Source organism: Carassius carassius, chromosome 6 (assembly GCF_963082965.1).
Source record: "Carassius carassius chromosome 6, fCarCar2.1, whole genome shotgun sequence".
NCBI lineage: Eukaryota > Metazoa > Chordata > Actinopteri > Cypriniformes > Cyprinidae > Carassius > Carassius carassius.
The window spans coordinates 35,537,294-35,557,301 of record NC_081760.1 but is presented as its reverse complement, the minus strand read 5'-3'; the positions used below and the strand labels follow the sequence as shown (position 1 = coordinate 35,557,301).

Sequence of the window (20,008 nt, the reverse complement as noted above, 5' to 3'; positions counted from 1 at the left end):
GTTTCTGCTGCACTAGTGGTGGATGTTTCAGCAGGAGCTGTTGTGAATGTGGAGGGCTCTGTTGCTGTAGATGTTTCTGCTGCACTAGTGGTAGATGTTTCAGCAGGAGCTGTTGTGAATGTGGGGAGATCTGTTGTTGTAGATGTTTCTGCTGCACTAGTGGTAGATGTTTCAGCAGGAGCTGTTGTGATTGTGGAGGGCTCTGTTTTTGTAGATGTTTCTGCTGCACTAGTGGTAGATGTTTCAGCAGGAGCTGTTGTGAATGTGGAAGTCTCTGTTGTTGTAGATGTTTCTGCTGTACTAGTGATAGATGTTTCTGCAGGAGTTGTTGTGATTGTGGAGGGCTCTGTTGTTGTAGATGTTTCTGCTGCACTAGTGGTGGATGTTTCAGCAGGAGCTGTTGTGAATGTGGAGGGCTCTGTTGCTGTAGATGTTTCTGCTGCACTAGTGGTAGATGTTTCAGCAGGAGCTGTTGTGAATGTGGAAGTCTCTGTTGTTGTAGATGTTTCTGCTGTACTAGTGATAGATGTTTCTGCAGGAGTTGTTGTGATTGTGGAGGGCTCTGTTTTTGTAGATGTTTCTGCTGCACTAGTGGTAGATGTTTCAGCAGGAGCTGTTGTGAATGTGGAAGTCTCTGTTGTTGTAGATGTTTCTGCTGTACTAGTGATAGATGTTTCTGCAGGAGTTGTTGTGATTGTGGAGGGCTCTGTTGCTGTAGATGTTTCTGCTTCACTAGAGGTGGATGTTACAACAGTAGTTGTTGTGAATGTGGAAGTCTCCGTTGTTGTAGATGTTTCTACTGCAATGGAGGTGGATGTTTCAGCAGGAGTTGTTGTGATTGTGGGGAGATCTGTTGTTGTAGATGTTTCTGCTGCACTAGTGGTAGATGTTTCAGCAGGAGCTGTTGTGAATGTGGAAGTCTCTGTTGTTGTAGATGTTTCTGCTGTACTAGTGCTAGATGTTTCTGCAGGAGTTGTTGTGATTGTGGAGGGATCTGTTGTTGCAGATGTTTCTGCTGCACTAGTGGTGGATGTTTCAGCAGGAGCTGTTGTGAATGTGGAAGTCTCTGTTATTGTAGATGTTTCTGCTGTACTAGTGATAGATGTTTCTGCAGGAGTTGTTGTGATTGTGGAGGGCTCTGTTGCTGTAGATGTTTCTGCTTCACTAGAGGTGGATGTTACAAAAGTAGTTGTTGTGAATGTGGAAGTCTCCATTGTTGTAGTTGTTTCTACTGCAATGGAGGTGGATGTTTCAGCAGGAGTTGTTGTGATTGTGGGGGGATCTGTTTTTGTAGATGTTTCTCCTGCACTAGTGGTAGATGTTTCAGCAGGAGCTGTTGTGAATGTGGAAGTCTCTGTTGTTGTAGATGTTTCTGCTGTACTAGTGATAGATGTTTCTGCAGGAGTTGTTGTGATTGTGGAGGGCTCTGTTGCTGTAGATGTTTCTGCTTCAATAGAGGTGGATGTTACAGCAGTAGTTGTTGTGAATGTGGAAGTCTCTGTTGTTTTAGATGTTTCTGCTGCACTAGTGGTAGATGTTTCTGCAGTAGTTGTTGTGATTGTGGAGGGCTCTGTTGTTGTATATATTTCTGCTGTGATAATGGTGGATGTTTCAACTGGAGTTGTTGGAATTGTCGAAGTCTCTATTGTTGTAGATTTTTCTGCTGTACTAGTGATAGATGTTTCTGCAGGAGTTGTTGTGATTGTGGAGGGCTCTGTTGTTGTAGACATTTCTGCTGCACTAGTGGTAGATGTTTCAGCAGGAGCTGTTGTGAATGTGGAAGTCTCTGTTGTTGTAGATGTTTCTGCTGTACTAGTGATAGATGTTTCTGCAGGAGTTGTTGTGATTGTGGAGGGCTCTGTTGTTGTAGATGTTTCTGCTGCACTAGTGGTGGATGTTTCAGCAGGAGCTGTTGTGAATGTGGAAGTCTCTGTTATTGTAGATGTTTCTGCTGTACTAGTGATAGATGTTTCTGCAGGAGTTATTGTGATTGTGGAGGGCTCTGTTGCTGTAGATGTTTCTGCTTCACTAGAGTTGGATGTTACAACAGTAGTTGTTGTGAATGTGGAAGTCTCCGTTGTTGTAGATGTTTCTACTGCAATGGAGGTGGATGTTTCAGCAGGAGTTGTTGTGATTGTGGGGAGATCTGTTGTTGTAGATGTTTCTGCTGCACTAGTGGTAGATGTTTCAGCAGGAGCTGTTGTGATTGTGGAGGGCTCTGTTTTTGTAGATGTTTCTGCTGCACTAGTGGTAGATGTTTCAGCAGGAGCTGTTGTGAATGTGGAAGTCTCTGTTGTTGTAGATGTTTCTGCTGTACTAGTGATAGATGTTTCTGCAGGAGTTGTTGTGATTGTGGAGGGCTCTGTTGTTGTAGATGTTTCTGCTGCACTAGTGGTGGATGTTTCAGCAGGAGCTGTTGTGAATGTGGAGGGCTCTGTTGCTGTAGATGTTTCTGCTGCACTAGTGGTAGATGTTTCAGCAGGAGCTGTTGTGAATGTGGGGAGATCTGTTGTTGTAGATGTTTCTGCTGCACTAGTGGTAGATGTTTCAGCAGGAGCTGTTGTGATTGTGGAGGGCTCTGTTTTTGTAGATGTTTCTGCTGCACTAGTGGTAGATGTTTCAGCAGGAGCTGTTGTGAATGTGGAAGTCTCTGTTGTTGTAGATGTTTCTGCTGTACTAGTGATAGATGTTTCTGCAGGAGTTGTTGTGATTGTGGAGGGCTCTGTTGTTGTAGATGTTTCTGCTGCACTAGTGGTGGATGTTTCAGCAGGAGCTGTTGTGAATGTGGAGGGCTCTGTTGCTGTAGATGTTTCTGCTGCACTAGTGGTAGATGTTTCAGCAGGAGCTGTTGTGAATGTGGAAGTCTCTGTTGTTGTAGATGTTTCTGCTGTACTAGTGATAGATGTTTCTGCAGAAGTTGTTGTGATTGTGGAGGGCTCTGTTTTTGTAGATGTTTCTGCTGCACTAGTGGTAGATGTTTCAGCAGGAGCTGTTGTGAATGTGGAAGTCTCTGTTGTTGTAGAAGTTTCTGCTGTACTAGTGATAGATGTTTCTGCAGGAGTTGTTGTGATTGTGGAGGGCTCTGTTGCTGTAGATGTTTCTGCTTCACTAGAGGTGGATGTTACAACAGTAGTTGTTGTGAATGTGGAAGTCTCCGTTGTTGTAGATGTTTCTACTGCAATGGAGGGGGATGTTTCAGCAGGAGTTGTTGTGATTGTGGGGAGATCTGTTGTTGTAGATGTTTCTGCTGCACTAGTGGTAGATGTTTCAGCAGGAGCTGTTGTGAATGTGGAAGTCTCTGTTGTTGTAGATGTTTCTGCTGTACTAGTGCTAGATGTTTCTGCAGGAGTTGTTGTGATTGTGGAGGGCTCTGTTGTTGCAGATGTTTCTGCTGCACTAGTGGTGGATGTTTCAGCAGGAGCTGTTGTGAATGTGGAAGTCTCTGTTATTGTAGATGTTTCTGCTGTACTAGTGATAGATGTTTCTGCAGGAGTTGTTGTGATTGTGGAGGGCTCTGTTGCTGTAGATGTTTCTGCTTCACTAGAGGTGGATGTTACAAAAGTAGTTGTTGTGAATGTGGAAGTCTCCATTGTTGTAGTTGTTTCTACTGCAATGGAGGTGGATGTTTCAGCAGGAGTTGTTGTGATTGTGGGGGGATCTGTTTTTGTAGATGTTTCTGCTGCACTAGTGGTAGATGTTTCAGCAGGAGCTGTTGTGAATGTGGAAGTCTCTGTTGTTGTAGATGTTTCTGCTGTACTAGTGATAGATGTTTCTGCAGGAGTTGTTGTGATTGTGGAGGGCTCTGTTGCTGTAGATGTTTCTGCTTCACTAGAGGTGGATGTTACAGCAGTAGTTGTTGTGAATGTGGAAGTCTCCGTTGTTGTAGATGTTTCTACTGCAATGGAGGTGGATGTTTTAGCAGGAGTTGTTGTGATTGTGGGGAGATCTGTTGTTGTAGATGTTTCTGCTGCACTAGTGGTAGATGTTTCAGCAGGAGCTGTTGTGAATGTGGAAGTCTCTGTTGTTGTAGATGTTTCCGCTGTACTAGTGATAGATGTTTCTGCAGGAGTTGTTGTGATTGTGGAGGGCTCTGTTTTTGTAGATGTTTCTGCTGCACTAGTGGTAGATGTTTCAGCAGGAGCTGTTGTGAATGTGGAAGTCCCTGTTGTTGTAGATGTTTCTGCTGTACTAGTGATAGATGTTTCTGCAGGAGTTGTTGTGATTGTGGAGGGCTCTGTTGCTGTAGATGTTTCTGCTTCACTAGAGGTGGATGTTACAACAGTAGTTGTTGTGAATGTGGAAGTCTCCGTTGTTGTAGATGTTTCTACTGCAATGGAGGTGGATGTTTCAGCAGGAGTTGTTGTGATTGTGGGGAGATCTGTTGTTGTAGATGTTTCTGCTGCACTAGTGGTAGATGTTTCAGCAGGAGCTGTTGTGAATGTGGAAGTCTCTGTTGTTGTAGATGTTTCTGCTGTACTAGTGATAGATGTTTCTGCAGGAGTTGTTCTAATTGTGGAGGGCTCTGTTGTTGTAGATGTTTCTGCTTCACTAGAGGTGGATGTTACAGCAGTAGCTGTTGTGAATGTGGAAGTCTCTGTTTTTGTAGATGTTTCTGCTGCACTAGTGGAAGATGTTTCTGCAGTAGTTGTTGTGATTGTGGAGGGCTCTGTTGTTGTATATATTTCTGCTGTGATAATGGTGGATGTTTCAACTGGAGTTTTTGGAATTGTCGAAGTCTCTATTGTTGTAGATGTTTCTGCTGTACTAGTGATAGATGTTTCTGCAGGACTTGTTGTGATTGTGGAGGGCTCTGTTGTTGTAGACATTTCTGCTGCACTAGTGGTAGATGTTTCAGCAGGAGCTGTTGTGAATGTGGAAGTCTCTGTTGTTGTAGATGTTTCTGCTGTACTAGTGTTAGATGTTTCTGCAAGACTTGTTGTGATTGTGGAGGGCTCTGTTGTTGTAGACATTTCTGCTGCACTAGTGGTGGATGTTTCAGCAGGAGCTGTTGTGAATGTGGAAGTCTCTGTTGTTGTAGATGTTTCTGCTGTACTAGTGATAGATGTTTCTGCAGGAGTTGTTGTGATTGTGGAGGGCTCTGTTGTTGTAGATGTTTCTGCTGCACTAGTGGTAGATGTTTCAGCAGGAGCTGTTGTGAATGTGGAAGTCTCTGTTGTTGTAGATGTTTCTGCTGTACTAGTGATAGATGTTTCTGCAGGAGTTGTTGTGATTGTGGAGGGCTCTGTTGTTGTAGATGTTTCTGCTGCACTAGTGGTGGATGTTTCAGCAGGAGCTGTTGTGAATGTGGAAGTCTCTGTTATTGTAGATGTTTCTGCTGTACTAGTGATAGATGTGTCTGCAGGAGTTGTTGTGATTGTGGAGGGCTCTGTTGCTGTAGATGTTTCTGCTTCACTAGAGGTGGATGTTACAACAGTAGTTGTTGTGAATGTGGAAGTCTCCGTTGTTGTAAATGTTTCTACTGCAATGGAGGTGGATGTTTCAGCAGGAGTTGTTGTGATTGTGGGGAGATCTGTTGTTGTAGATGTTTCTGCTGCACTAGTGGTAGATGTTTCAGCAGGAGCTGTTGTGAATGTGGAAGTCTCTGTTGTTGTAGATGTTTCTGCTGTACTAGTGATAGATGTTTCTGCAGGAGTTGTTGTGATTGTGGAGGGCTCTGTTGTTGTAGATGTTTCTGCTGCACTAGTGGTAGATGTTTCAGAAGGAGCTGTTGTGAATGTGGAAGTCTCTGTTGTTGTAGATGTTTCTGCTGTACTATTGATAGATGTTTCTGCAGGAGTTGTTGTGATTGTGGAGGGCTCTGTTGTTGTAGATGTTTCTGCTGCACTAGTGGTGGATGTTTCAGCAGGAGCTGTTGTGAATGTGGAAGTCTCTGTTATTGTAGATGTTTCTGCTATACTAGTGATAGATGTTTCTGCAGGAGTTGTTGTGACTGTGGAGGGCTCTGTTGCTGTAGATGTTTCTGCTTCACTAGAGGTGGATGTTACAACAGTAGTTGTTGTGAATGTGGAAGTCTCCGTTGTTGTAGATGTTTCTACTGCAATGGAGGTGGATGTTTCAGCAGGAGTTGTTGTGATTGTGGGGAGATCTGTTGCTGTAGATGTTTCTGCTGTACTAGTGATAGAGGTTTCTGCAGGAGTGGTTGTGATTGTGAAGGGCTCTGTTATTGTAGATGTTTCTGCTGCACTAGTGGTGGATGTTTCAGCAGGAGCTGTTGTGAATGTGGAAGTCTCTGTTGTTGTAGATGTTTCTGCTGTACTAGTGATAGATGTTTCTGCAGGAGTTGTTGTGATTGTGGAGGGCTCTGTTGTTGTAGATGTTTCTGCTGCACTAGTGGTAGATGTTTCTGCAGTAGTTGTTGTGATTGTGGAGGGCTCTGTTGTTGTATATATTTCTGCTGTGATAATGGTGGATGTTTCAACTGGAGTTGTTGGAATTGTCGAAGTCTCTATTGTTGTAGATGTTTCTGCTGTACTAGTGATAGATGTTTCTGCAGGACTTGTTGTGATTGTGGAGGGCTTTGTTGTTGTAGACATTTCTGCTGCACTAGTGGTAGATGTTTCAGCAGGAGCTGTTGTGAATGTAGAAGTCTCTGTTGTTGTAGATGTTTCTGCTGCACTAGTGGTAGATGTTTCAGCAGGAGCTGTTGTGAATGTGGAAGTCTCTGTTGTTGTAGATGTTTCTGCTGTACTAGTGATAGATGTTTCTGCAGGAGTTGTTGTGATTGTGGAGGGCTCTGTTGTTGTAGATGTTTCTGCTGCACTAGTGGTAGATGTTTCAGCAGGAGCTGTTGTGAATGTGGAAGTCTCTGTTGTTGTAGATGTTTCTGCTGTACTAGTGATAGATGTTTCTGCAGAAGTTGTTGTGATTGTGGAGGGCTCTGTCGTTGTAGATGTTTCTGCTGCACTAGTGGTAGATGTTTCAGCAGGAGCTGTTGTGAATGTGGAAGTCTCTGTTGTTGTAGATGTTTCTGCTGTACTAGTGATAGATGTTTCTGCAGGAGTTGTTGTGATTGTGGAGGGCTCTGTTGTTGTAGATGTTTCTGCTTCACTAGAGATGGATGTTACAGCAGTAGCTGTTGTGAATGTGGAAGTCTCTGTTGTTGTAGATGTTTCTGCTGCACTAGTGGTTGATGTTTCTGCAGTAGTTGTTGTGATTGTGGAAGTCTCTGTTGTTGTAGATGTTTCTGCTGTACTAGTGATAGATGTTTCTGCAGGAGTTGTTGTGATTGTGGAGGGCTCTGTTGCTGTAGATGTTTCTGCTGCACTAGTGGTAGATGTTTCAGCAGGAGCTGTTGTGAATGTGGAAGTCTCTGTTGTTGTAGATGTTTCTGCTGTACTAGTGATAGATGTTTCTGCAGGAGTTGTTGTGATTGTGGAGGGCTCTGTTGTTGTAGATGTTTCTGCTGCACTAGTGGTAGATGTTTCAGCAGGAGCTGTTGTGAATGTGGAAGTCTCTGTTGTTTTAGATGTTTCTGCTGTACTAGTGATAGATGTTTCTGCAGGAGTTGTTGTGATTGTGGAGGGCTCTGTTGTTGTAGATGTTTCTGCTGCACTAGTGGTAGATGTTTCAGCAGGAGCTGTTGTGAATGTGGAAGTCTCTGTTGTTGTAGATGTTTCTGCTGTACTAGTGATAGATGTTTCTGCAGGAGTTGTTGTGATTGTGGAGGGCTCTGTTGTTGTAGATGTTTCTGCTTCACTAGAGATGGATGTTACAGCAGTAGCTGTTGTGAATGTGGAAGTCTCTGTTGTTGTAGATGTTTCTGCTGCACTAGTGGTAGATGTTTCTGCAGTAGTTGTTGTGATTGTGGAGGGCTCTGTTGTTGTATATATTTCTGCTGTGATAATGGTGGATGTTTCAACTGGAGTTGTTGTGAATGTGGAAGTCTCTGTTGTTGTAGATGTTTCTGCTGTACTAGTGATAGATGTTTCTGCAGGAGTTGTTGTGATTGTGGAGGGCTCTGTTGTTGTAGATGTTTCTGCCGCACTAGTGGTAGATGTTTCAGCAGGAGCTGTTGTGAATGTGGAAGTCTCTGTTGTTGTAGATGTTTCTGCTGTACTAGTGATAGATGTTTCAGCAGGAGCTGTTGTGAATGTGGAAGTCTCTGTTGTTGTAGATGTTTCTGCTGTACTAGTGATAGATGTTTCTGCAGGAGTTGTTGTCATTGTGGAGGGCTCTGTTGTTGTAGATGTTTCTGCTGCACTAGTGGTAGATGTTTCAGCAGGAGCTGTTGTGAATGTGGAAGTCTCTGTTGTTGTAGATGTTTCTGCTGTACTAGTGATAGATGTTTCTGCAGGAGTTGTTGTGATTGTGGAGGGCTCTGTTGTTGTAGATGTTTCTGCTGCACTAGTGGTAGATGTTTCAGCAGGAGCTGTTGTGAATGTGGAAGTCTCTGTTGTTGTAGATGTTTCTGCTGTACTAGTGATAGATGTTTCTGCAGGAGTTGTTGTCATTGTGGAGGGCTCTGTTGTTGTAGATGTTTCTGCTGCACTAGTGGTAGATGTTTCAGCAGGAGCTGTTGTGAATGTGGAAGTCTCTGTTGTTGTAGATGTTTCTGCTGTACTAGTGATAGATGTTTCTGCAGGAGTTGTTGTGATTGTGGAGGGCTCTGTTGTTGTAGATGTTTCTGCTGCACTAGTGGTAGATGTTTCAGCAGGAGCTGTTGTGAATGTGGAAGTCTCTGTTGTTTTAGATGTTTCTGCTGCACTAGTGGTAGATGTTTCTGCAGTAGTTGTTGTGATTGTGGAGGGCTCTGTTGTTGTATATATTTCTGCTGTGATAATGGTGGATGTTTCAACTGGAGTTGTTGGAATTGTCGAAGTCTCTATTGTTGTAGATTTTTCTGCTGTACTAGTGATAGATGTTTCTGCAGGAGTTGTTGTGATTGTGGAGGGCTCTGTTGTTGTAGACATTTCTGCTGCACTAGTGGTAGATGTTTCAGCAGGAGCTGTTGTGAATGTGGAAGTCTCTGTTGTTGTAGATGTTTCTGCTGTACTAGTGATAGATGTTTCTGCAGGAGTTGTTGTGATTGTGGAGGGCTCTGTTGTTGTAGATGTTTCTGCTGCACTAGTGGTGGATGTTTCAGCAGGAGCTGTTGTGAATGTGGAAGTCTCTGTTATTGTAGATGTTTCTGCTGTACTAGTGATAGATGTTTCTGCAGGAGTTATTGTGATTGTGGAGGGCTCTGTTGCTGTAGATGTTTCTGCTTCACTAGAGTTGGATGTTACAACAGTAGTTGTTGTGAATGTGGAAGTCTCCGTTGTTGTAGATGTTTCTACTGCAATGGAGGTGGATGTTTCAGCAGGAGTTGTTGTGATTGTGGGGAGATCTGTTGTTGTAGATGTTTCTGCTGCACTAGTGGTAGATGTTTCAGCAGGAGCTGTTGTGATTGTGGAGGGCTCTGTTTTTGTAGATGTTTCTGCTGCACTAGTGGTAGATGTTTCAGCAGGAGCTGTTGTGAATGTGGAAGTCTCTGTTGTTGTAGATGTTTCTGCTGTACTAGTGATAGATGTTTCTGCAGGAGTTGTTGTGATTGTGGAGGGCTCTGTTGTTGTAGATGTTTCTGCTGCACTAGTGGTGGATGTTTCAGCAGGAGCTGTTGTGAATGTGGAGGGCTCTGTTGCTGTAGATGTTTCTGCTGCACTAGTGGTAGATGTTTCAGCAGGAGCTGTTGTGAATGTGGGGAGATCTGTTGTTGTAGATGTTTCTGCTGCACTAGTGGTAGATGTTTCAGCAGGAGCTGTTGTGATTGTGGAGGGCTCTGTTTTTGTAGATGTTTCTGCTGCACTAGTGGTAGATGTTTCAGCAGGAGCTGTTGTGAATGTGGAAGTCTCTGTTGTTGTAGATGTTTCTGCTGTACTAGTGATAGATGTTTCTGCAGGAGTTGTTGTGATTGTGGAGGGCTCTGTTGTTGTAGATGTTTCTGCTGCACTAGTGGTGGATGTTTCAGCAGGAGCTGTTGTGAATGTGGAGGGCTCTGTTGCTGTAGATGTTTCTGCTGCACTAGTGGTAGATGTTTCAGCAGGAGCTGTTGTGAATGTGGAAGTCTCTGTTGTTGTAGATGTTTCTGCTGTACTAGTGATAGATGTTTCTGCAGGAGTTGTTGTGATTGTGGAGGGCTCTGTTTTTGTAGATGTTTCTGCTGCACTAGTGGTAGATGTTTCAGCAGGAGCTGTTGTGAATGTGGAAGTCTCTGTTGTTGTAGATGTTTCTGCTGTACTAGTGATAGATGTTTCTGCAGGAGTTGTTGTGATTGTGGAGGGCTCTGTTGCTGTAGATGTTTCTGCTTCACTAGAGGTGGATGTTACAACAGTAGTTGTTGTGAATGTGGAAGTCTCCGTTGTTGTAGATGTTTCTACTGCAATGGAGGTGGATGTTTCAGCAGGAGTTGTTGTGATTGTGGGGAGATCTGTTGTTGTAGATGTTTCTGCTGCACTAGTGGTAGATGTTTCAGCAGGAGCTGTTGTGAATGTGGAAGTCTCTGTTGTTGTAGATGTTTCTGCTGTACTAGTGCTAGATGTTTCTGCAGGAGTTGTTGTGATTGTGGAGGGCTCTGTTGTTGCAGATGTTTCTGCTGCACTAGTGGTGGATGTTTCAGCAGGAGCTGTTGTGAATGTGGAAGTCTCTGTTATTGTAGATGTTTCTGCTGTACTAGTGATAGATGTTTCTGCAGGAGTTGTTGTGATTGTGGAGGGCTCTGTTGCTGTAGATGTTTCTGCTTCACTAGAGGTGGATGTTACAAAAGTAGTTGTTGTGAATGTGGAAGTCTCCATTGTTGTAGTTGTTTCTACTGCAATGGAGGTGGATGTTTCAGCAGGAGTTGTTGTGATTGTGGGGGGATCTGTTTTTGTAGATGTTTCTGCTGCACTAGTGGTAGATGTTTCAGCAGGAGCTGTTGTGAATGTGGAAGTCTCTGTTGTTGTAGATGTTTCTGCTGTACTAGTTATAGATGTTTCTGCAGGAGTTGTTGTGATTGTGGAGGGCTCTGTTGCTGTAGATGTTTCTGCTTCACTAGAGGTGGATGTTACAGCAGTAGTTGTTGTGAATGTGGAAGTCTCCGTTGTTGTAGATGTTTCTACTGCAATGGAGGTGGATGTTTCAGCAGGAGTTGTTGTGATTGTGGGGAGATCTGTTGTTGTAGATGTTTCTGCTGCACTAGTGGTAGATGTTTCAGCAGGAGCTGTTGTGAATGTGGAAGTCTCTGTTGTTGTAGATGTTTCCGCTGTACTAGTGATAGATGTTTCTGCAGGAGTTGTTGTGATTGTGGAGGGCTCTGTTTTTGTAGATGTTTCTGCTGCACTAGTGGTAGATGTTTCAGCAGGAGCTGTTGTGAATGTGGAAGTCCCTGTTGTTGTAGATGTTTCTGCTGTACTAGTGATAGATGTTTCTGCAGGAGTTGTTGTGATTGTGGAGGGCTCTGTTGCTGTAGATGTTTCTGCTTCACTAGAGGTGGATGTTACAACAGTAGTTGTTGTGAATGTGGAAGTCTCCGTTGTTGTAGATGTTTCTACTGCAATGGAGGTGGATGTTTCAGCAGGAGTTGTTGTGATTGTGGGGAGATCTGTTGTTGTAGATGTTTCTGCTGCACTAGTGGTAGATGTTTCAGCAGGAGCTGTTGTGAATGTGGAAGTATCTGTTGTTGTAGATGTTTCTGCTGTACTAGTGATAGATGTTTCAGCAGGAGTTGTTGTCATTGTGGAGGGCTCTGTTGTTGTAGATGTTTCTGCTGCACTAGTGGTAGATGTTTCAGCAGGAGCTGTTGTGAATGTGGAAGTCTCTGTTGTTGTAGATGTTTCTGCTGTACTAGTGATAGATGTTTCTGCAGGAGTTGTTGTGATTGTGGAGGGCTCTGTTGTTGTAGATGTTTCTGCTGCACTAGTGGTAGATGTTTCAGCAGGAGCTGTTGTGAATGTGGAAGTCTCTGTTGTTGTAGATGTTTCTGCTGCACTAGTGGTAGATGTTTCAGCAGGAGCTGTTGTGAATGTGGAAGTCTCTGTTGTTTTAGATGTTTCTGCTGCACTAGTGGTAGATGTTTCTGCAGTAGTTGTTGTGATTGTGGAGGGCTCTGTTGTTGTATATATTTCTGCTGTGATAATGGTGGATGTTTCAACTGGAGTTGTTGGAATTGTCGAAGTCTCTATTGTTGTAGATTTTTCTGCTGTACTAGTGATAGATGTTTCTGCAGGAGTTGTTGTGATTGTGGAGGGCTCTGTTGTTGTAGACATTTCTGCTGCACTAGTGGTAGATGTTTCAGCAGGAGCTGTTGTGAATGTGGAAGTCTCTGTTGTTGTAGATGTTTCTGCTGTACTAGTGATAGATGTTTCTGCAGGAGTTGTTGTGATTGTGGAGGGCTCTGTTGTTGTAGATGTTTCTGCTGCACTAGTGGTGGATGTTTCAGCAGGAGCTGTTGTGAATGTGGAGGGCTCTGTTGCTGTAGATGTTTCTGCTGCACTAGTGGTAGATGTTTCAGCAGGAGCTGTTGTGAATGTGGAAGTCTCTGTTGTTGTAGATGTTTCTGCTGTACTAGTGATAGATGTTTCTGCAGGAGTTGTTGTGATTGTGGAGGGCTCTGTTTTTGTAGATGTTTCTGCTGCACTAGTGGTAGATGTTTCAGCAGGAGCTGTTGTGAATGTGGAAGTCTCTGTTGTTGTAGATGTTTCTGCTGTACTAGTGATAGATGTTTCTGCAGGAGTTGTTGTGATTGTGGAGGGCTCTGTTTTTGTAGATGTTTCTGCTTCACTAGAGGTGGATGTTACAACAGTAGTTGTTGTGAATGTGGAAGTCTCCGTTGTTGTAGATGTTTCTACTGCAATGGAGGTGGATGTTTCAGCAGGAGTTGTTGTGATTGTGGGGAGATCTGTTGTTGTAGATGTTTCTGCTGCACTAGTGGTAGATGTTTCAGCAGGAGCTGTTGTGAATGTGGAAGTCTCTGTTGTTGTAGATGTTTCCGCTGTACTAGTGATAGATGTTTCTGCAGGAGTTGTTGTGATTGTGGAGGGCTCTGTTTTTGTAGATGTTTCTGCTGCACTAGTGGTAGATGTTTCAGCAGGAGCTGTTGTGAATGTGGAAGTCCCTGTTGTTGTAGATGTTTCTGCTGTACTAGTGATAGATGTTTCTGCAGGAGTTGTTGTGATTGTGGAGGGCTCTGTTGCTGTAGATGTTTCTGCTTCACTAGAGGTGGATGTTACAACAGTAGTTGTTGTGAATGTGGAAGTCTCCGTTGTTGTAGATGTTTCTACTGCAATGGAGGTGGATGTTTCAGCAGGAGTTGTTGTGATTGTGGGGAGATCTGTTGTTGTAGATGTTTCTGCTGCACTAGTGGTAGATGTTTCAGCAGGAGCTGTTGTGAATGTGGAAGTCTCTGTTGTTGTAGATGTTTCTGCTGTACTAGTGATAGATGTTTCAGCAGGAGTTGTTGTCATTGTGGAGGGCTCTGTTGTTGTAGATGTTTCTGCTGCACTAGTGGTAGATGTTTCAGCAGGAGCTGTTGTGAATGTGGAAGTCTCTGTTGTTGTAGATGTTTCTGCTGTACTAGTGATAGATGTTTCTGCAGGAGTTGTTGTGATTGTGGAGGGCTCTGTTGTTGTAGATGTTTCTGCTGCACTAGTGGTAGATGTTTCAGCAGGAGCTGTTGTGAATGTGGAAGTCTCTGTTGTTGTAGATGTTTCTGCTGTACTAGTGATAGATGTTTCTGCAGGAGTTGTTGTGATTGTGGAGGGCTCTGTTGTTGTAGATGTTTCTGCTGCACTAGTGGTAGATGTTTCAGAAGGAGCTGTTGTGAATGTGGAAGTCTCTGTTGTTGTAGATGTTTCTGCTGTACTAGTGATAGATGTTTCTGCAGGAGTTGTTGTGATTGTGGAGGGCTCTGTTGTTGTAGATGTTTCTTCTGCACTAGTGGTGGATGTTTCAGCAGGAGCTGTTGTGAATGTGGAAGTCTCTGTTATTGTAGATGGTTCTGCTGTACTAGTGATAGCTGTTTCTGCAGGAGTTGTTGTGATTGTGGAGGGCTCTGTTGCTGTAGATGTTTCTGCTTCACTAGAGGTGGATGTTACAACAGTAGTTGTTGTGAATGTGGAAGTCTCCGTTGTTGTAGATGTCTCTACTGCAATGGAGGTGGATGTTTCAGCAGGAGTTGTTGTGATTGTGGGGAGATCTGTTGCTGTAGATGTTTCTGCTGTACTAGTGATAGAGGTTTCTGCAGGAGTGGTTGTGATTGTGAAGGGCTCTGTTATTGTAGATGTTTCTGCTGCACTAGTGGTGGATGTGTCAGCAGGAGCTGTTGTGAATGTGGAAGTCTCTGTTGTTGTAGATGTTTCTGCTGTACTAGTGATATAGGTTTCTGCAGGAGTTGTTGTAATTGTGAAGGGCTCTGTTGTTGTAGATTTTTTTGCTGCACTAGTGGTGGATGTTTCAGCAGGAGCTGTTGTGAATGTGGAAGTCTCTGTTATTGTTATCTCTGTTGCTGTAGATGTTTCTGCTACACTAGTTGTGGATGTTTCAGCAGGAACTGTTGTGAATGTGGAAGTCTCTGTTGTTGTAGATGTTTCTGCTGCACTAGTGGTAGATGTTTCTGCAGTAGATTTTGTGATTGTGGAGGGCTCTGTTGTTGTATATATTTCTGCTGTGATAATGGTGGATGTTTCTGCAGGAGTTGTTGTGATTGTGGAGGGCTCTGTTGTTGTAGATGTTTCTGCTGCACTAGTGGTAGATGTTTCAGCAGGAGCTGTTGTGAATGTGGAAGTCTCTGTTATTGTAGATGTTTCTGCTGTACTAGTGATAGATGTTTCCGCAGGAGTTGTTGTGATTGTGGAGGAATCTGTTGTTGAAGATGTTTCTGCTGCACTAGTGGTAGATGTTTCAGCAGGAGCTGTTGTGAATGTGGAAGTCTCTGTTGTTGTAGATGTTTCTGCTGTACTAGTGATAGATGTTTCTGCAGGAGTTGTTGTGATTGTGGAGGGCTCTGTTGTTGTAGATGTTTCTGCTTCACTAGAGGTGGATGTTACAGCAGTAGCTGTTGTGAATGTGGAAGTCTCTGTTGTTGTAGATGTTTCTGCTGCACTAGTGGTAGATGTTTCTGCAGTAGTTGTTGTGATTGTGGAGGGCTCTGTTGTTGTATATATTTCTGCTGTGATAATGGTGGATGTTTCAACTGGAGTTGTTGGAATTGTCGAAGTCTCTATTGTTGTAGATGTTTCTGCTGTACTAGTGATAGATGTTTCTGCAGGACTTGTTGTGATTGTGGAGGGCTCTGTTGTTGTAGACATTTCTGCTGCACTAGTGGTAGATGTTTCAGCAGGAGCTGTTGTGAATGTGGAAGTCTCTGTTGTTGTAGATGTTTCTACTGCAATGGAGGTGGATGTTTCAGCAGGAGTTGTTGTGATTGTGGGGAGATCTGTTGTTGTAGATGTTTCTGCTGCACTAGTGGTAGATGTTTCAGCAGGAGCTGTTGTGAATGTGGAAGTCTCTGTTGTTGTAGATGTTTCTGCTGTACTAGTGATAGATGTTTCTGCAGGAGTTGTTGTGATTGTGGAGGGCTCTGTTTTTGTAGATGTTTCTGCTGCACTAGTGGTAGATGTTTCAGCAGGAGTTGTTGTGAATGTGGAAGTCTCCGTTGTTGTAGATGTTTCTACTGCAATGGAGGTGGATGTTTCAGCAGGAGTTGTTGTGATTGTGGGGAGATCTGTTGTTGTAGATGTTTCTGCTGCACTAGTGGTAGATGTTTCAGCAGGAGCTGTTGTGAATGTGGAAGTCTCTGTTGTTGTAGATGTTTCTGCTGTACTAGTGATAGATGTTTCTGCAGGAGTTGTTGTGATTGTGGAGGGCTCTGTTGCTGTAGATGTTTCTGCTTCACTAGAGGTGGATGTTACAACAGTAGTTGTTGTGAATGTGGAAGTCTCCATTGTTGTAGATGTTTCTACTGCAATGGAGGTGGATGTTTCAGCAGGAGTTGTTGTGATTGTGGGGAGATCTGTTGTTGTAGATGTTTCTGCTGCACTAGTGGTAGATGTTTCAGCAGGAGCTGATGTGAATGTGGAAGTCTCTGTTGTTGTAGATGTTTCTGCTGTACTAGTGATAGATGTTTCTGCAGGAGTTGTTGTGATTGTGGAGGGCTCTGTTGTTGTAGATGTTTCTGCTGCACTAGTGGTAGATGTTTCAGCAGGAGCTGTTGTGAATGTGGAAGTCTCTGTTGTTGTAGATGTTTCTGCTGCACTAGTGGTAGATGTTTCTGCAGTAGTTGTTGTGATTGTGGACGGCTCTGTTGTTGTATATATTTCTGCTGTGATAATGGTGGATGTTTCAACTGGAGTTGTTGGAATTGTCGAAGTCTCTATTGTTGTAGATGTTTCTGCTGTACTAGTGATAGATGTTTCTGCAGGACTTGTTGTGATTGTGGAGGGCTCTGTTGTTGTAGACATTTCTGCTGCACTAGTGGTAGATGTTTCAGCAGGAGCTGTTGTGAATGTGGAAGTCTCTGTTGTTGTAGATGTTTCTGCTGCACTAGTGGTAGATGTTTCAGCAGGAGCTGTTGTGAATGTGGAAGTCTCTGTTGTTGTAGATGTTTCTGCTGTACTAGTGATAGATGTTTCTGCAGGAGTTGTTGTGATTGTGGAGGGCTCTGTTGTTGTAGATGTTTCTGCTGCACTAGTGGTAGATGTTTCAGCAGGAGCTGTTGTGAATGTGGATGTCTCTGTTGTTGTAGATGTTTCTGCTGTACTAGTGATAGATGTTTCTGCAGAAGTTGTTGTGATTGTGGAGGGCTCTGTTGTTGTAGATGTTTCTGCTGCACTAGTGGTAGATGTTTCAGCAGGAGCTGTTGTGAATGTGGAAGTCTCTGTTGTTGTAGATGTTTCTGCTGTACTAGTGATAGATGTTTCTGCAGGAGTTGTTGTGATTGTGGAGGGCTCTGTTGTTGTAGATGTTTCTGCTTCACTAGAGATGGATGTTACAGCAGTAGCTGTTGTGAATGTGGAAGTCTCTGTTGTTGTAGATGTTTCTGCTGCACTAGTGGTAGATGTTTCTGCAGTAGTTGTTGTGATTGTGGAAGTCTCTGTTGTTGTAGATCTTTCTGCTGTACTAGTGATAGATGTTTCTGCAGGAGTTGTTGTGATTGTGGAGGGCTCTGTTGTTGTAGATGTTTCTGCTGCACTAGTGGTGGATGTTTCAGCAGGAGCTGTTGTGAATGTGGAAGTCTCTGTTATTGTAGATGTTTCTGCTGTACTAGTGATAGATGTTTCTGCAGGAGTTGTTGTGATTGTGGAGGGCTCTGTTGCTGTAGATGTTTCTGCTTCACTAGAGTTGGATGTTACAACAGTAGTTGTTGTGAATGTGGAAGTCTCCGTTGTTGTAGATGTTTCTACTGCAATGGAGGTGGATGTTTCAGCAGGAGTTGTTGTGATTGTGGGGAGATCTGTTGTTGTAGATGTTTCTGCTGCACTAGTGGTAGATGTTTCAGCAGGAGCTGTTGTGAATGTGGAAGTCTCTGTTGTTGTAGATGTTTCTGCTGTACTAGTGATAGATGTTTCTGCAGGAGTTGTTGTGATTGTGGAGGGCTCTGTTTTTGTAGATGTTTCTGCTGCACTAGTGGTAGATGTTTCAGCAGGAGTTGTTGTGAATGTGGAAGTCTCCGTTGTTGTAGATGTTTCTACTGCAATGGAGGTGGATGTTTCAGCAGGAGTTGTTGTGATTGTGGGGAGATCTGTTGTTGTAGATGTTTCTGCTGCACTAGTGGTAGATGTTTCAGCAGGAGCTGTTGTGAATGTGGAAGTCTCTGTTGTTGTAGATGTTTCTGCTGTACTAGTGATAGATGTTTCTGCAGGAGTTGTTGTGATTGTGGAGGGCTCTGTTGTTGTAGATGTTTCTGCTGCACTAGTGGTAGATGTTTCAGCAGGAGCTGTTGTGAATGTGTAAGTCTCTGTTGTTGTAGATGTTTCTGCTGTACTAGTGATAGATGTTTCTGCAGGAGTTGTTGTGATTGTGGAGGGCTCTGTTGCTGTAGATGTTTCTGCTTCACTAGAGGTGGATGTTACAACAGTAGTTGTTGTGAATGTGGAAGTCTCCATTGTTGTAGATGTTTCTACTGCAATGGAGGTGGATGTTTCAGCAGGAGTTGTTGTGATTGTGGGGAGATCTGTTGTTGTAGATGTTTCTGCTGCACTAGTGGTAGATGTTTCAGCAGGAGCTGTTGTGAATGTGGAAGTCTCTGTTGTTGTAGATGTTTCTGCTGCACTAGTGGTAGATGTTTCTGCAGTAGTTGTTGTGATTGTGGACGGCTCTGTTGTTGTATATATTTCTGCTGTGATAATGGTGGATGTTTCAACTGGAGTTGTTGGAATTGTCGAAGTCTCTATTGTTGTAGATGTTTCTGCTGTACTAGTGATAGATGTTTCTGCAGGACTTGTTGTAATTGTGGAGGGCTCTGTTGTTGTAGACATTTCTGCTGCACTAGTGGTAGATGTTTCAGCAGGAGCTGTTGTGAATGTGGAAGTCTCTGTTGTTGTAGATGTTTCTGCTGCACTAGTGGTAGATGTTTCAGCAGGAGCTGTTGTGAATGTGGAAGTCTCTGTTGTTGTAGATGTTTCTGCTGTACTAGTGATAGATGTTTCTGCAGGAGTTGTTGTGATTGTGGAGGGCTCTGTTGTTGTAGATGTTTCTGCTGCACTAGTGGTAGATGTTTCAGCAGGAGCTGTTGTGAATGTGGAAGTCTCTGTTGTTGTAGATGTTTCTGCTGTACTAGTGATAGATGTTTCTGCAGAAGTTGTTGTGATTGTGGAGGGCTCTGTTGTTGTAGATGTTTCTGCTGCACTAGTGGTAGATGTTTCAGCAGGAGCTGTTGTGAATGTGGAAGTCTCTGTTGTTGTAGATGTTTCTGCTGTACTAGTGATAGATGTTTCTGCAGGAGTTGTTGTGATTGTGGAGGGCTCTGTTGTTGTAGATGTTTCTGCTTCACTAGAGATGGATGTTACAGCAGTAGCTGTTGTGAATGTGGAAGTCTCTGTTGTTGTAGATGTTTCTGCTGCACTAGTGGTAGATGTTTCTGCAGTAGTTGTTGTGATTGTGGAAGTCTCTGTTGTTGTAGATGTTTCTGCTGTACTAGTGATAGATGTTTCTGCAGGAGTTGTTGTGATTGTGGAGGGCTCTGTTGTTGTAGATGTTTCTGCTGCACTAGTGGTAGATGTTTCAGCAGGAGCTGTTGTGAATGTGGAAGTCTCTGTTGTTTTAGATGTTTCTGCTGTACTAGTGATAGATGTTTCTGCAGGAGTTGTTGTGATTGTGGAGGGCTCTGTTGTTGTAGATGTTTCTGCTGCACTAGTGGTAGATGTTTCAGCAGGAGCTGTTGTGAATGTGGAAGTCTCTGTTGTTGTAGATGTTTCTGCTGTACTAGTGATAGATGTTTCTGCAGGAGTTGTTGTGATTGTGGAGGGCTCTGTTGTTGTAGATGTTTCTGCTTCACTAGAGATGGATGTTACAGCAGTAGCTGTTGTGAATGTGGAAGTCTCTGTTGTTGTAGATGTTTCTGCTGCACTAGTGGTAGATGTTTCTGCAGTAGTTGTTGTGATTGTGGAGGGCTCTGTTCTTGTATATATTTCTGCTGTGATAATGGTGGATGTTTCAACTGGAGTTGTTGTGAATGTGGAAGTCTCTGTTGTTGTAGATGTTTCTGCTGTACTAGTGATAGATGTTTCTGCAGGAGTTGTTGCCATTGTGGAGGGCTCTGTTGTTGTAGATGTTTCTGCTGCACTAGTGGTAGATGTTTCAGCAGGAGCTGTTGTGAATGTGGAAGTCTCTGTTGTTGTAGATGTTTCTGCTGTACTAGTGATAGATGTTTCTGCAGGAGTTGTTGTGATTGTGGAGGGCTCTGTTGTTGTAGATGTTTCTGCTGCACTAGTGGTAGATGTTTCAGCAGGAGCTGTTGTGAATGTGGAAGTCTCTGTTGTTGTAGATGTTTCTGCTGTACTAGTGATAGATGTTTCTGCAGGAGTTGTTGTCATTG

The 20,008-nt window shown here is 43.5% G+C and overlaps 3 protein-coding genes across 3 annotated transcripts; all 3 read right to left on the bottom strand.

Annotated features, from left to right (window-relative positions):
• Nucleotides 1-9,563: 9,563 nt before the first annotated feature.
• On the bottom strand, nt 9,564-10,028 carry LOC132142757 (mucin-5AC-like; the record flags this gene model as incomplete). Its single annotated transcript, XM_059552864.1, has 1 exon — nt 9,564-10,028. A coding segment is annotated over one exon (465 nt), but the record flags the coding sequence as incomplete, so codon positions are not given.
• A 4,644-nt stretch (nt 10,029-14,672) lies between these two features.
• LOC132142753 (location of vulva defective 1-like) lies at nt 14,673-15,272 on the bottom strand (the record flags this gene model as incomplete). The annotated part of the gene is made up of 1 exon (XM_059552861.1): nt 14,673-15,272. A coding segment is annotated over one exon (600 nt), but the record flags the coding sequence as incomplete, so codon positions are not given.
• A 1,374-nt stretch (nt 15,273-16,646) lies between these two features.
• LOC132142754 (mucin-5AC-like) lies at nt 16,647-19,187 on the bottom strand (the record flags this gene model as incomplete). Its single annotated transcript, XM_059552862.1, has 2 exons — nt 16,647-17,063; nt 18,990-19,187. Coding segments are annotated over 2 exons (615 nt in total), but the record flags the coding sequence as incomplete, so codon positions are not given.
• Nucleotides 19,188-20,008: the final 821 nt, after the last annotated feature.